This window comes from Alnus glutinosa, chromosome 9 (genome assembly GCF_958979055.1).
Source record: "Alnus glutinosa chromosome 9, dhAlnGlut1.1, whole genome shotgun sequence".
Lineage (NCBI taxonomy): Eukaryota > Viridiplantae > Streptophyta > Magnoliopsida > Fagales > Betulaceae > Alnus > Alnus glutinosa.
The window spans coordinates 8668801-8684050 of NC_084894.1; the positions used below are offsets into that span (position 1 = coordinate 8668801).

The 15250-nt window shown below is 34.3% G+C and overlaps 2 protein-coding genes across 4 annotated transcripts; both read right to left on the bottom strand.

Moving 5' to 3' along the window:
- Positions 1-965: 965 nt before the first annotated feature.
- On the bottom strand, positions 966-5196 carry LOC133878273 (protein argonaute 5-like). The gene is made up of 6 exons (XM_062316808.1): positions 4458-5196; positions 4240-4346; positions 3634-3737; positions 3334-3472; positions 3119-3235; positions 966-1191 (listed from the first exon to the last, which is right to left on the bottom strand). The coding sequence occupies exons 1-6, from the start codon at positions 4927-4929 to the stop codon at positions 1165-1167; spliced, it is 966 nt and encodes a 321-aa protein (XP_062172792.1). The 5' UTR covers positions 4930-5196; the 3' UTR covers positions 966-1164.
- Positions 5197-9707: 4511 nt separating this feature from the next.
- On the bottom strand, positions 9708-14811 carry LOC133878194 (uncharacterized). 3 transcript variants are annotated; one of them, XM_062316709.1, is made up of 8 exons: positions 14569-14811; positions 14119-14159; positions 13966-14029; positions 13308-13496; positions 12452-12523; positions 10613-10788; positions 10399-10517; positions 9708-10062 (listed from the first exon to the last, which is right to left on the bottom strand). In XM_062316709.1, the coding sequence occupies exons 1-7, from the start codon at positions 14722-14724 to the stop codon at positions 10400-10402; spliced, it is 816 nt and encodes a 271-aa protein (XP_062172693.1). In that variant the 5' UTR covers positions 14725-14811; the 3' UTR covers positions 9708-10062; position 10399. The 3 variants fall into 3 exon arrangements, with proteins under 3 accessions (XP_062172693.1, XP_062172692.1, XP_062172694.1); XM_062316708.1 differs by having other exon boundaries at positions 13966-14032; positions 14569-14807; XM_062316710.1 differs by having other exon boundaries at positions 13966-14024; positions 14569-14645.
- Between the last annotated feature and the right edge of the window lie 439 nt (positions 14812-15250).

Below are 15250 nucleotides of genomic sequence, written 5' to 3' on the forward strand. Positions count from 1 at the left end.
CTTATAAGGAAAAATCATAAATAATATAATATAAAGATTGTAATGCTACTGCTAATTCCATCGTAAGTCAATAATGGTAAAACTAGTTTAATGCAGTTTGTAATGATCTAGAAATCTTAAATTATGTGGTTTTCGCCAAAATATCACCCGCAAATTCGACACGAACCCAACCCTAGATTAGCAAGTTGAAATGTTTGATCCGTTTGATTAATTGAATCAGGTTAAAATTGACCTATATAGTCTTATATCTATTTTAACTAATAAAAAACAATATATAGTTAAAATAGAGAAATATATATTAATTTAGAGAGTTTAATGTATGAGTTACTTTAAAAGTGATGAATAAAATAGAAAAGTAGATTGTTTGGTTTAAACTTGGAGATCGAGCTTGATACAGATGCTCTAACATCCCTACAAAAACAGTCCATAGTTAATTTTGTAAATTCTTTTTTATTTGCTGAGAAAACTGCTATATCAGTATCACTAACTTTGGCATCAACATTATCCAATGAAATGTAAGCATCCCTTCAAACATTCAGAGGATAACACAAGAAGTTTAAATTCATATAAATCATCTTCTGTGTAATGTTTCATGGCTTGTCTGCTCAAAAATTAAGTACGTGGAAATTAAGCATAAAGTACATGTTTTTGTAAACACAAAGGATATAATCAATATTGAAGTAAAGAAATATGTTGTTTTTGTAACTCCATTTGTTCAATTTAACTAACACATGCTAAATTTCAAAATAATGTAGTTCTTATATATGAAGATAAGATCAATTGAAACAATACAACTTTCAAAACAATGCAATTCTTATACACGAAGACAACATCAATTCTTTTGTGTACATGGTACAACACCTAACACCTATTACAAACACCAACATAAGTTATGGCAACTACAAACTCAAAAAATCAACAAAATCGATCAACCCAACAAGATACAACAAACAACAAGAAGAAACTTACAAACAATTACAAGACCCAACAACATACAACACCAAGTGTAAAGTATTTATCTATATGAAATACAACCACAAATTCCAACTTGGACAATATCAAATTCATTTGGAGCCTCAAGCAATATCAAATTCTTCTTTCTTGTTTTCTTGTTGAACTTTTGTCATGGTTGCAGGATTCTGGAATAACTTTGCCATTGCCCATTTAAGTGTCATCAGGTTGTATACATTCCTACAACAAATAGGTACTTTGACAGAAATTCAGAATCCAAACATAAATTCAGAAATCCAGAATTATCTACATAATAAATGATTTGGTGAACAATATCATTTGAAATACTCCAAGTAAACACTTGCTTTGAAAATTCTAGTACATGATGATGAAAACCATCTTTCGGTAATTTAACTTTGATTCTAATTAAACCAAGGCATATTGGGTAATCAAATCAAATAGGTTATAAAGCTAGACACGAATCAATGACTGAAACATTAAGGATATATAGGTTTGTTTTTTAAGTGTTGTTTCTAGAAACATTTTCCATGATATAGCAAATTTTTTTGGAGAAACAATTTTTACGATCTTTTTTTTTTCCTCCCTATTTTGGGAGACAGAACATGTTCAAGTATTATTTTTCAATGGAAATAACTTGGACATCAAATTTATAGTAAAACGAAATAGCATAGAAGATTTGGGAATAGCCCTCCGGCCCCTCCTAATTCTTCTCAAAACTTGGAATTCATTAGGCAGTAGTCCATAAAAATCTTTTCACAATTCACTATATCAACTAATATCCACACATCCAGTAACTCATAAGTAAACAATTATCCCCAATTCCTACTCAATACTTGAAGAAGCTCGTAGTTTTCTTTGTCCCCCACAGGTTGCGAGAAGAAACAATACACGGGGGCATTGCCGCCACTCAGATCCTCCCCTACACAATTCTCTAAACCACCTCTTCTCTACACAAAATCTTGGTCATACTTTGAATATATGAATTTTTTTTTTCAAGGGCTAAAATTAGTTTAATCTAACAAAAAGAACAGAACATGGTAAAAAAATCTAATTAACAAGTAGCAAACCGCGTGAGGCTCAGAGAAAGGAAAACAAACTGGTCGTGGCGTCATTCAGGGGGCGGAGGTGACCAAACCGCGTAAGGCTCAGCTAATATATTTGGTGGTGGTTGTGGTGGGTGGGAGAGGGGAGGGGAGGGAAAAGTTTTGGGGGAGAGAGACTGAGAGGGGGGGAAAACTCACTAAAAGTATAAAATGTGTTTTTGCTAAAATTTTTTTTACTGGTTGGGTTAACCAGCCAAAATGCAGAAAAAGCTGGACATTTTGTTTTCCTTGATAAGACAAAAACAAGATATGTTTTAGACCTTTGGATCTAATCAAGGGCCAGGATTTTGAAATTTGAGAAACTCAAATTTCTTAAAATCTGAGGGGATTCGGTTCCGCCCCCTAAAGTGCGTGTGGCCCGTGTGGGGGCTTACTTGACGACAAGCCCCAGATCCAATAAAGGACAGGATTTAAAAAAAAAGAAAAAGAAAATTGACCTAACTCTCAAATTATGTTTACTTTTAAAAAAATTCTTAATTTAATGTATTATTATTATTATTATTATTATTAATTTTTGCACCTTAAGTTTGTTGCAGGTTTGAAATAAGTCATTTTGTGATTTTTTTCATCCAATTTTTTTAATTCCGTTAGTGCCACATCAGCCTTATCACCATAATATCATCTTAATTTTTATTTCATTATATTATAAATTTAAAAACTAGAAATTTTATTTTTTATTTTAAAAAAAATTAAAAATGGGGGGTTTGGAGGGTAGTCATGCAGGCCATCCTAGATGGGGTTACGAGTGGTGTGCGTAGGGCTGAGCATGGGAGGGGGGAGGGATGCCCTTTTTTGGCCCCGCAGCCTGCTAAAATCCCTCTTCACTCGTGCTGGGCGGTTGGGGATGGGGTGGGGATCTGCGGGTATGTTAATAAATTGTTTCGCCTAACCATCTTGTACAAAAGAGAACAATCCATTACCGCATTACTGACATAAGCAGGTCTCCATTCAATTTATTTCAACAAAACCATATTGCTTAAAGTTATGGACTCATACAAACGAGATAAAAACAATTTATCACCAAATTAACATCATCAAAATACCTGGTTGATGCTATTTTGCCTATCTTGAGGCCGTTGGCTAGTTGCTCTTAAAAGATTAGTCACTTGTCTTTCATTTAATCTCTTATAGTATCTCTGTCCAGGAGAAATCTTACAAAGCTGTAACACAAAGAAAATCCTTCAGAAACAGAGATGAAAGATAGTCATAATGCTGACACAATATAAAAGGATAAAAACTGTCATAGCAATGAGACAACCTCCATAGGCAAATAAATAGGTTTTGTATCACTCCCAGCTTGAAGGGCTGGCAGATTCACATTCTTAAGCGCAATATTATATTTCTCACGATAATATTGAGCAACTGATATTCTCGTTCCCTGGTCATCAAGAGTAAACCTATAGGAACAAAAATCAGACAATAATCAGCAGGAAAAAAAAGAATAAAAAGGCATACACCAGAAAGAAATGCAGAGATGAGAGATAGAGACAGTAGCAATCCATGATGGTAAGTGATATACTCATATAGGGAGGGAGGGAGAAGAATTGTAGTGACTCACGTTAACTGGCTCGTTGGTTGTGTTGTTACCGCAGTGACTTTGTAACTTCTGGAATACTCCCTATTAGTAACCTCTACTTTGACTCTTCTCAGTGCTTTTTGAATCTGGGAATCAAAAAACAAAGAGATTTACTCCATAAACTAAAGAAAAAGACCGGAAAACAAAAGAACAAAAAAGAAAGAACTTATGCATGCATCAACAAACAATTGTAAGAAAAAACTCTCAAGTAAATATCTGAAAAGAAAAACCAAGATAGTATGTGTAGTGCATGGGAAGGGACACCATCCCGCTAATGATTCTAAAAGGAAAAAAGAGAACCATTTATCCTAATACTCTTACAGCAAGCCTCTCTTAAATGATTATGAAAATAATTTAGTAAATCTCTTTTGGAGGACAACAGGCATGTTAACGATCTTAAATTCTTCTGTTAGTCTTTTAGGTCTTTTATGAGTAAAAAAGGTTTAACAAGCCAGCTTTCATCCATCCCACTCCTTTCGCATAAGCTCTAGTTTAAATTAGAGCCCACTGTACATGCATGAGTCATGCATCTTTCATTCAAAGACAGTTAAATCATAAAGCACAAAATCTTATAGTAGCAAAAATAACCTTCAGACGATCTTGATCAGACAGAGGCATTGAAACATTGAAATTAAAATGTTTTGCAACAAAATCTGTCACAAGAATCGGTTCATAGAACGCCCGAGCTGACACATCTGCGAAATTAGAATCAAATGTCAAAAGCAAGGCAATGTAAGTGCAATTCTTATTGAAACAAGTTACTCTACGTGAATCCCCAAAGGAGAAGACAGTAGCAGTAGCAGTACCAATATTAAGGGAAAGTCCCATTTGGGTTGGACGAAGACTCTGATAAAACCCTCTCCAATACTCTAAACCATTGCCCAGCTCACCCGTTTGGCCCAACTCAGGATGGATAAATGATCTCCCCATAACGTTGTACCTACCGTCAAACATGTTAATACATGTCGAATCTGGAACCAGTGGCCGAGACGAACTCGACGCCTCAGAAGAAACCGGCGGCCTAGCCGAGCTCGATGCCGCAGAAGAATCCGATGACGCTAGAGTTGCTGAAGGAGGTCCAGCCGGAGAAGCGGACGGAGGAGGATTCGCCGGAAAGGAAGCTTCCGGGGCAGGAGCCGGAGGGAAGGTTGAAGAAGCACCGCGACCACTTCCTCCTCCGCCTTCGCGACCCCTACCGCCTCCGCCTTGATAAGCAGCCGGGGACGGCTGGTCTAGGCGAGAGTCAGGTTGCCTACCACCGCCTCGACGCGACGACATTGTGGCTTTAGAAAAAAAGAGCGACAAAAAGATCGAAAGTGTAGAGCGTAGAAGAAGGTCAGTCAATCAGAGCATGAATTTAAAGGACAAAAGATGTGGCGAGAGGAAACGACGACTGAGAGAGTGTGTGTGAGCGTCGACCAGGGTGAGAGCTCGTATATATATAGGACAAAAAATCTGGTGAGAGGAACAGACGTGGAAATATGGGTTGGAGCCAATGGGTGGGACGGCTGCTTGCCTCTGACATTTTTACCCCCTTCTCCTTCCTCCGAGAGGAGCAGAGCAGGCATTTGGTTGCGGGAGTATAGAACTATTGCCACAATTCTTATACAAATTCAACAAATTTTTTTCAAACTAACCATTGGTTCAGTTTTCTTACATGTCCGTCATAAATATCTAATGGTTGATCTTAAAAAAAAATTGTTAGAATTATACGAAAATTGTAAACTTATCGAATTTCGTTATACATATCCGATGGTTGATTTTTTATTTTTATTATTATTTTTTAAAATTTATTAAAATTGTATAGAAGTTATAAACGTATCATATCTCGATGTAGTAATATCCATTAGCTTTTAGATCTATCTTTATTAAAAAAAAAAACCTAATTGATACTGACACATCAGTCTAGTAAAATAAAAAATGAGTATTTATAATTACTCTATAACAAGTTGTTGCTCGCTAAATTATTATCGCACGTATTGGTTGCGAGTTTATTTTATTTTCACAATAATAGAAGTGTTGTAATATAAAAACCCCCACAAAATAAATAAATAAAAAAAAGCTTGGGCTTGCTATAGGATCTTTGTATTCAGGGGCGGTCCTACATCGGGGCTAGGGGGCCCTAGCCCCCCCAGGCCCCAAGCCCCAAAATTTTCCTCTAAAATTTTTATTTTTCACAAAAAAAATAAAATAAAATAAAATTTTACCCCTTAATTTTTTAATTTTTTCAGTTTTATCCTAAATTTTTATTTTTATTTTTCGATTTGGCCCCTCCATCTTTTAAAGCCTGGGTCCGCCACTGTTTGTATTGCTTTATAATATTATTCACTTCCTTCATTTGGAAGATACACCGGGGGAGAATAAACACACGCATGTGAAATCCTGCGTGCATGGAACAATTGCCGTACAAATAAATTCCAATCTATAACCTATGACCACTTTTCTCATCCCAAAAAATAATATTCAAACATGTCTCTTGTTTTTTTTTTGTTTACTTCATGTGACAGGACCACACTCTAATTATTCTGTTTGTTAATGATTTTTAAAGGGTGTTTTTATTTTATTTTATTATTTTTTTTTTTAAAAAAGCTACTAATTTCACTTTGAAGTTCCTTTGTTGCTCGGTTAATTAATCAGTGCTAGCTAGTTCCATTTAAGTGATCACAAGATTTCTTAATTTTATTTTGAGGTACTTGGTGGATCGGGTGTTGGCATCATATTTAACTCAGAAAAAGGAATAATTTAATTTGGTGGAGATAAGATTAAGGAAGTTGTTCATATATATATATATATATATATATATATGGGCAATGGCATCTCGACTGTAATTGCTGTTGGCAAAGGAAAAGGGGAAACCCTTGAAGAGGGATCAAATGATTCAAATGTGAAAAGAACCTAACTTTGATGATAAGTTTTTTGCTGGACGAGACTTGATTCCCCTTCTTTCGTAAAGTCTAACTTTTTTCCTAGGCCTAATTGCTAAAGTAGTTGTAGTGGCAATAAAAGATCATAATTTTTTTTTTTTTAAAAAAAAAGAAACAAAAACAAAAGCCCAAATTTTTATTTCTATTTTTTTTAAAAAAGAAAGAAAATAACACATAGAAATAGAAAGGGGGAGTGTGTGAAAAGAGAGAGAACTCTATTTTTGTCGAGTTTTTATTTTTTGTTAGCTTCATTTTAATCTTGAGAATGTAATGTTTGGAATACGGGTAGAACTACCTTAATAATTTGTAGGACTGTACATGTAGATGCGGATGTGGTTATTGGCCATATCTGTTAATGTGTTTATCACTTTTAGGTATCCACATTTGCGTCATGCAATTATTAACGGCATCTGCATGATTATTACAATTATTGAATGCAATTATTATTCACAATCGTTGCGGTTAAATCCACCCGCATGTACAACCCTTGTAGTTGGGGTTTTTGGCAACCTAAAAAAATTTAAAATCTAATAAAAATATTCTATTACCCATCAATAATGACCATTTTCCCTGCCCTAAATGGCTAGATGATATAGCAAACTCTAAACTTTTGCATTCAAAAGTGAAGCTTTTTTAAGGATGGTTTTATAGCTAGGCACATAACTTTTGTATACAGTCATAACTTATGATTTAGTATGATTTTAATTTTAAGGCTTGTCTATTTTTATTTTACATAAATGCACACATATGCATAATATATATTTATTTACGTGGGTTCGATCATACCCACTAAAAAAATCTTGATTCTGCCCGTGGGAGTACAATTATTTTTGTGTAATATACAAGATACATTAATTAAGGCATGCCTCAACATGAGCAATAAGAGGTGCTCTAAACTTATAAATGCAAGGTTTGATAATTTACTTAATTGATTATTTTTATTCAATAATAAAACAATATTTAAAAAGAACGGACCATATAAAATATGACTTCCATTTGACTCATAGCTCAACAATCTAATTAACCTACTGTCAACAAGACTTCTAAAAAAGATAAAAGAGATAAACCTAATCCTACCCAAATAACAATATAACAAGATAAACATGAGACATACTTCTATCCACACAACAATAGTAAACTAATAAAACAACTAATGAACTGAATAACTAGAAAATCAATGAAATACTACTGAACTGAATAACCTAACCTATAATACTTCTTAACAGATAACAATTACTACCATATAACAACTTATTTAATTAAACTTCTAGAGTAGTAAACTTTCATAAAACATGTCTACTTCTTTTCAACCTAAAACTTATTTTTTATTGAGAGGTAGAAAACATTTTATTTAAATTTTTTTGGTATTTGGCACGGGAGAAAAATATTGATTAACAAAAAATAATTCAAAGGTTAACAATAATTTGTAACATGAGAAGATTAAGGGTCCATTTGGGTTTGCGATTTCAAAAAGTGCGATTTAAAATAACGATTTTAAAATGTGCGATTTGAAAAAGTAATTTTTAAAAACGCTGTTAAACGTTTGGTAAAAAAAATTACAATTTAGCCTTTAAAATTGCAAATTAACTTTTAAAATTCCGTGTTTTCAAAAAAACACTCTCTTACCTGTGATTTGAAAAAGCCGATTTCCTACGTTTTCAAATCGCAATTTTTAAAAACGCAGTTCCCAAACGATTTATGATATGCGATTTGGTTTAAAATTGCACTTATTATCTACGAAATCGCAATTCTAAACGCACCCTAAGAGGTATATTGAACTTTTCCAATTTTCAAAGTTTACGCAGCTAAACTACATTTTTTTTTTTCTCACAACCTTGACTACCCCTGTTCTATGTCCATATTTTATTTTATTGAATCTAATAGTATATATGGTGTCCCATTATTTAAAAAAAAAAATTAAACTACGTGATAATATATTCACCATATAATAACATATATACCATTAAATATATTAAATTTAATCTACACCATAAAATAATTTGGCTCCATTCCACTTTAAATGGAAAAGATCCTGGTCCTTGTAAGCTAAGCAAGCTCTTTACTTATATCGCACGGCACGTGCTTCAAGTAACATTTACATGGACTAGATGTTGGAGCTTCGGCTTGTAGGTTTGCCATCACAAGATTATCTCAAGATTCCCTCCTTAACTTATAAGGAAAAATCACAAATAATATAATATAAAGATTTTTTTTAATGCTACTGCTAATTCCATCACAAGTCAATAAAGGTAAAACTAGTTTAATGCAGGTTGTGATGATCAAGAAATCTTATCATGTAGTAACTCTAGGCCAAAGATTACTCAATTTTCTCCACTCTGTTTCCATAAACATCCAGGATTGTTGACTGTTGAGCCTCAAAGCATGCTTTAGAGCATCATGCAGTAGGTTCTCACCAAAACATCACCCGCACCCGCAAATTTGACAACCTAACTCTAAATTAACAGGTTAAAAAGTTTGATTTGTTTAATTAATTGAGTCAGGTTAAAATTGACCTATATAGTTTTATATCCATGCATCGACACAACCCAACTCGACATGCGACATTTAAGGCTTAGAATTTTTGCCACGATTCGTGAATCCGGTACAAACCTAACATCAAATTAATAGGTTAAAGTTGATGGGTCTGACGGGTTGAATTATCTGAATTAGGTTAAAGTTGACATATATAATTTTGAGTAATGATTCACTACCACCTAAATATACAACTTTTTACCACCTTATCTATGTGGCAAGGTGGTCCCCCACTTTAATTTATTTTTAAAAAATAAAAAAACTCAAAAAGTAGTGGGGGACCACCTTGCCACATAGGTAAGGTGGTGAAAAGTTGTATATTTAGGTGTCATCGAATCATTATTATATAATTTTATATCCATGCATCGATATAATTCAAACCCGACGTGCGACATTTAAGGCTTGCAATTTTGGCCACAATCCGCGAATCTGGCACAAATCCAACACCAAATTAGTAAGTTATGGTTGAAAGGATCTAATCTGTTTAATTAAATGAATCGAGTTAAAATTGACCTATATAATCTTATACTCATATCTCGACACGATTTAACTTGACACACAAACACATATCGCCACTCCTAGTGCTAAGCAATGGGGACATCATTTCCAACATGATAATGCATGTAATCTAATACAAAACTTCCAAATAAGATACAAGAAACTGTTATATTCCATGTTTTTTTTAGAAGAAGACTGAGAAAAAAGAACTATTTCGTTTAAAGAACCTACACATTCTGTAAATATTGCAGAAACTTTTTTCTTATATTCTCAGAGCTGAAAGTTATTCTACGACTACATTGATTGCTCTTCCAAAAGTTATTTTACAGGTCTCACAGGAACAAAACAGAGGCCCCTTTCAGATCCGAAATCCCAGGCCACAGGGTCAACAGGCTTTTATTATAACTGCCACCAAAACAATTCTCCTCACCTGCTTTTCCCAAGAAAGCCAATATCACTGCAAATAACAAACAAACAAAGGGTAATTTCAGACCGATATAAAAGAGCAGGGGAATCGAAATATAAAATCCACAAATAAACAAAATTTTAGATATAAAAACACATGATACAACAAAAAAGGGGCAAAGAAAACCAGTTTACTTTTCGTGCAAAAGAAAAGGAAACATGCATAAAGATATCATCATCGTAATCATCTTCATCCTAGGATATCTCTGACCCCCCATTGAAGTTGAGGCCTAACAATATTAGGGAAATTCTGTTTCAGCTTATTTTAATGTCACTACCCATCTATCAGCTAAAAAGAGTAAGTTAAGGAAATGCTTTGGCTACCTACCTCATTTCTCTTCCAAAAGAAGAGATGTACAAGAACGAAGGGATGACAACTCATCCTGCGTTGCCAATCCAAAGCCTTGCCATCTTATTCTACCAAATTTGTCAAGCAGAAAAGTATAACTGCAGAGAGAAAATGTTAATAAATGGTAGCTTTTAAACTAACAACAACATCCTACTCTCCACTAAATAAGTTGGGCAATCATAATCTTTTGTACCCGGTAAGAAGGTTTAGAATTTTTAGTTCCTTCCGGAAGTAATAATGGTCACCAAATGAATACACCATCTGCTTCTGAAGTGCACCCTTCCCTCCATGATTAGGTTTCTTCATTATCCGAAGAAGCAGCTGCTTAATAGGGCTCCAGGACAAGAACCACGAGTCTATAAATGACACCTGGAAAAACTCAAATATTTTATTGATAATTTAAATGTAATTATTTAAAGAGAATTATCCACGATAAATTATTAGAGCAGCCTGAAAGATCACAATAAGACACATACACCTTAGTACGATGTACTGTCTGGAATTTGTTAACTAGAACAAATGCAAATGTTCGTAACTTCAACACATTTCTAATATCCAATAATGCACATTGTATCCCTGGAATAAGCTAACTATGAAGCATAGACTACTTGGTATAATTCCTTTGCTCCTAAATTTCTACTACTATTTTTCCAAGAAAAAGATAACATCTGCTGCATATAATGGTATTGCAAAAAAGTGTCATTAAATAAGCCTTTCTAAAGGCTTGCATAACAGCAAACTGAACCCTCTCTACTGGTGTGTTGTTTTGGTTGTATACAGCATGTTGAAAACATATTGCTGCTTTTATGTTCTGATCCTTAGTCTGTTTTTAGGGTGAAAAGATTTTAGTGAAATGGTCAAGTCACAATCCTAAGTTCTTAGCCGACATTAAATTGTTCCATGAGATTTTAATTTTTTCAATCAATTTGATGTGTTTTGTTTGAATCACAAATAAATCTTTTCATTCATTTTTTCCGTTAACTCTAGTGTAAAATTATGTGAAATTTCACTTATACACCTTTAAAAAAAAAAAATAAAGTTACCAAAAAAAAAGAAAAGAAAAGAAAAAGTTGTAAAAAGAAAAAAATCACTCTACCAGGAAGGGGATTGGGCTCCCCCCTCCACCAGGGAGGGGTTGGGCTCCCCTCTCTGCTATGGAAGGGGTGGAGCCCACTCCCTCAGCCTCTTTATCTTTTCACATTTTTTTCTTCGCCTTTTCTGGTAATTTTTTTGAGGGTATAACTAAATTTCACTTGGATTATGTTAGTATCAATGGAAAAATTAACAAAAAGATCCATTTGAGATTTAGGCAAAATGCAAGACATTGATTGAAAAAATGAGAATCCTAGGAGTGATTTAATATTGACTGAAAATCTCTGGGTAATGACTTGGCAATTTCCCAATATTTTATGAAGGAAAGAAAACAAACATAGTGAATTCTTCTACCCTATTATGTGCATCAGTGGCAATTTGATCAAGAACACAAAAATGTTACCATATTACAAGTCCCAAAAGCGACAGAAAAGAAAAGAAAAGAAAAAGTCCATATAACACCTTTGGCACTCAGTCTAGCACAAAACATAATTCTCCTTGCCGTGAGGCATAATCCGATAATCCACATTGCCATTTGAAAATACAACAATCATCAGAAGGGCTAAAGTTTTCAGCATGCTTGACCAGATGGTGAAGGAGGATAATCGGAATAAATTAAAAAGCGAACAAGTCTCTGTTTTGTCATGGAAACTGTCTCAGCACATTTATATGCAACTTCACAACAAATGCTATAAAAATTAACAGAGCTATATTTGTGCAATTCATCATACACTTGCAAATTGCAATGACCTGAATATGAGTCTACAAAGAATCGGAAAAGAAAATTTGGAACAATTCGATATGAAGATGAGTAGATCAGAAGTAACACAACAAATGGTCCCATAATTTGAGGACAATACCTGGCATTACAGGTTTTGTAAAATCAATGAGATCTAGGTCCATAACTTAACAATTGAACCAATAATATATACAAAGGTACCTGATATAGCTGAACATCTTTTGAATTACTGTAAGCATCAAGAAAATGTCCACTCCAAGAATCAATCATTGCCTATCAAGGAGAAATAACACTAGATTGAAGCAGCAACAGCAAGACAAAAGAAATTAAAATTGCCAACCAAGCAAATTTTTTCTTTGATAAGTAATAAAAAAATTTATTATAAAAGAAAAGTGAAAGTACCCAACTAACCAACCAAGTAATTTTTCAAAAGATATAGGATCCAAGCAATTCTAGGCTTTAACTTTATGAAAAGAAAAAAACAAAAAGAGAGGGAAATAAGAGATACATATAACGCAATGAAGTGAGAGAGATAATTGAACCAGTATGATGATTCCATTTCTGTTTCTACTTAGTATACCAAGTTTTTAAGTATTTATCAACATATGTTCCATTTTGAAAATGTCTTAAAAATGTTTAATTTATTTTCAATTACGTCACAAACTCTGGGTGAGAACTTAGTAAAGCAATCAGCTTAGCAATGTAACAAAACATACAGCAGGGTCCTGATCTAATACTATCTAGGCATCTAATAGTATGCCTGTCATTTCAGATTTGATATTTTCATTTTCTCTCTTCCCCCCAATCCCCCAACCCTCTTCTCCATTTGTCCTTATAGTCGTTTTAATCACATTATTCCAGCTGACAAACAGCTTCAAGATTTCAGCCTATGAAACTGTATTAGGGAAGTTCATGACTCGCAAACAAATTACATGCTTTCTTGCACGCTAAAAGGTGTAGTACAAGACTCAAGAGCATATCCAACTTGTTGCATTCATTTGCACAAGAAACAACCACCCACAGCAATTTTGGTGCGCAAGCACAACTAAGTTCTAACCTGGGAGTTTGCTCGGAATGAAAGACATAGCAAAGTTACTTTTGGAATAGCTGCTTTGTCAGCAGCAACCATATCTCCATTAGAAGTAATGGGCAGCTTCAATGTTATACCATTGGAGTAGGTCACTTCTCTATCAGGAAACTTCATGGCCGCTATTGCAGGAATTACAATTTTATTTGCCATTGCGATCTGCACAAATACTGCAATAAGGTCATTCTACACACTTAAAGATAAAACAAAGAACATGACTTAAATGCTATATCACATGCACAGGTTGTTAAGTTTTGCTAGAAGATCTAACACATTTTTATCAGCATGATTGAAGTAAAAGAACCACAACCCAAGGGATCTGACGGCAGTGCTAGGTGATTTGAATCACAACTAGGTATATTACTCATACTATATTAAGCTCTATGTGACTATCTCAGCACACACTTTTTATATCAAATCACATGTATACAACAGAAAGTGGATATTTAGAATTATTTGGAAACTAATGTATGATGTCATCATTCTGACTCAACTTCACTGCACTTAAATATACTACACGGTCTTCTAATACAAATCATTTAAAACTAAAAGGAACATTAATATTCTCAACAAATTTATATTAGCCCAGTAGAGTAGAGGATATGGCATTATTTGATTGGTACAATACCTTACCACCATGCTGCTTGAGCTCTGAAAGATCCGCAAAGTATCCCCTGTTCATCTCATCTGCGCTGCTTTAAATCACATTAGCAAATACTAATCGAATTTCAATATATGCCCCATAAAAGAGTCTCTCAGAAAATTATAAACTGGAACTCACAGCCGAGCACGCTCTTTCTCAATTGCCGCTTTGTTTCCGAGCTTCAATAAAAAGGGTTTCCAATAACAAAAAATAAAATGGTTAGCTTATCCAAGATAGATATATTGCACCAACAAGAAATGAATGTGATTTGACATGCGTATATACCCTCCATTTGGTTATTAGGAAAATGGATATTTCGCTGAGAAAATTGATAAGAAGCAAAATCAAAATCGAATCATATCCAAAACAAAATGGGGATAGAAATCCAAGCTCGAAGATGCCAAATAGGAGTCGTATCAGATAATCTGAATAGAAGTTAACGGGAAGAAAATAACAACAATAAAGAAAAAGGTCAAAAAAAAAAAAAAAAAAAAAAAACGGAACTTTAGCTTCTTCCGCGGTCTTGTTCCTACATTTTCTCAGAAACCAAACGGACCCCAAAAAAAAAGGAGGTCAAAATAAAAATACCTGGTAAATGTCGAGGAAGCGATTGGACGACCTTTGAGCTAAATGCTGTGAAGGAAGCACAGAGAGCTTCTCTTGGTGCCTCGAAAGCTGTGCACCGAGAATCGAAGCTGCTCGGCTCAAAGACGCTTCGGGTATCACCCGCCTCAAACTCTGCATCTTTCTCTCTCTCTCTCTCTCTCTCTCTCTCTCTATTTCTCTCTCTCTGTGAGGAACCCTTGGACGAAGAAGAATTGTACGGTCTTCTCTGTAAGCTGGTTCTCAGTGCACGCTTCGCAAATGAGGCCTAACTTGAGGCCCATCTTGAAGATCTGGGTCTATTTCTTGTCAATTGTTCAGCCCCCTATGTATAGTTTTCCTTTTGGGCCCGGAGTGTATGGATGAAGACTTAAATGGTGGGCTAATATTTTCTGAACATTCAGTTTTTTTTTTAGTCGCGAGGTTGTAAAGGTTTGTTTGGAATTACAATTTCACAAAAGAGAATCTACATTTTTAAAATGAAATCATAGAAATATGGAGCATTTGGATTTGCATTTTAAAAACCGCAAGCTCTAAAAACGTGAAAAATATTGTGATTTTTGACAGCAGGCTAGGAGATGCTTATTTGAAAACGCGCAATTAATTTAAATCAAACTTACAATTTCTCTCTACAAATATTTGGCGCATCAATTATCAAGATTTCCTA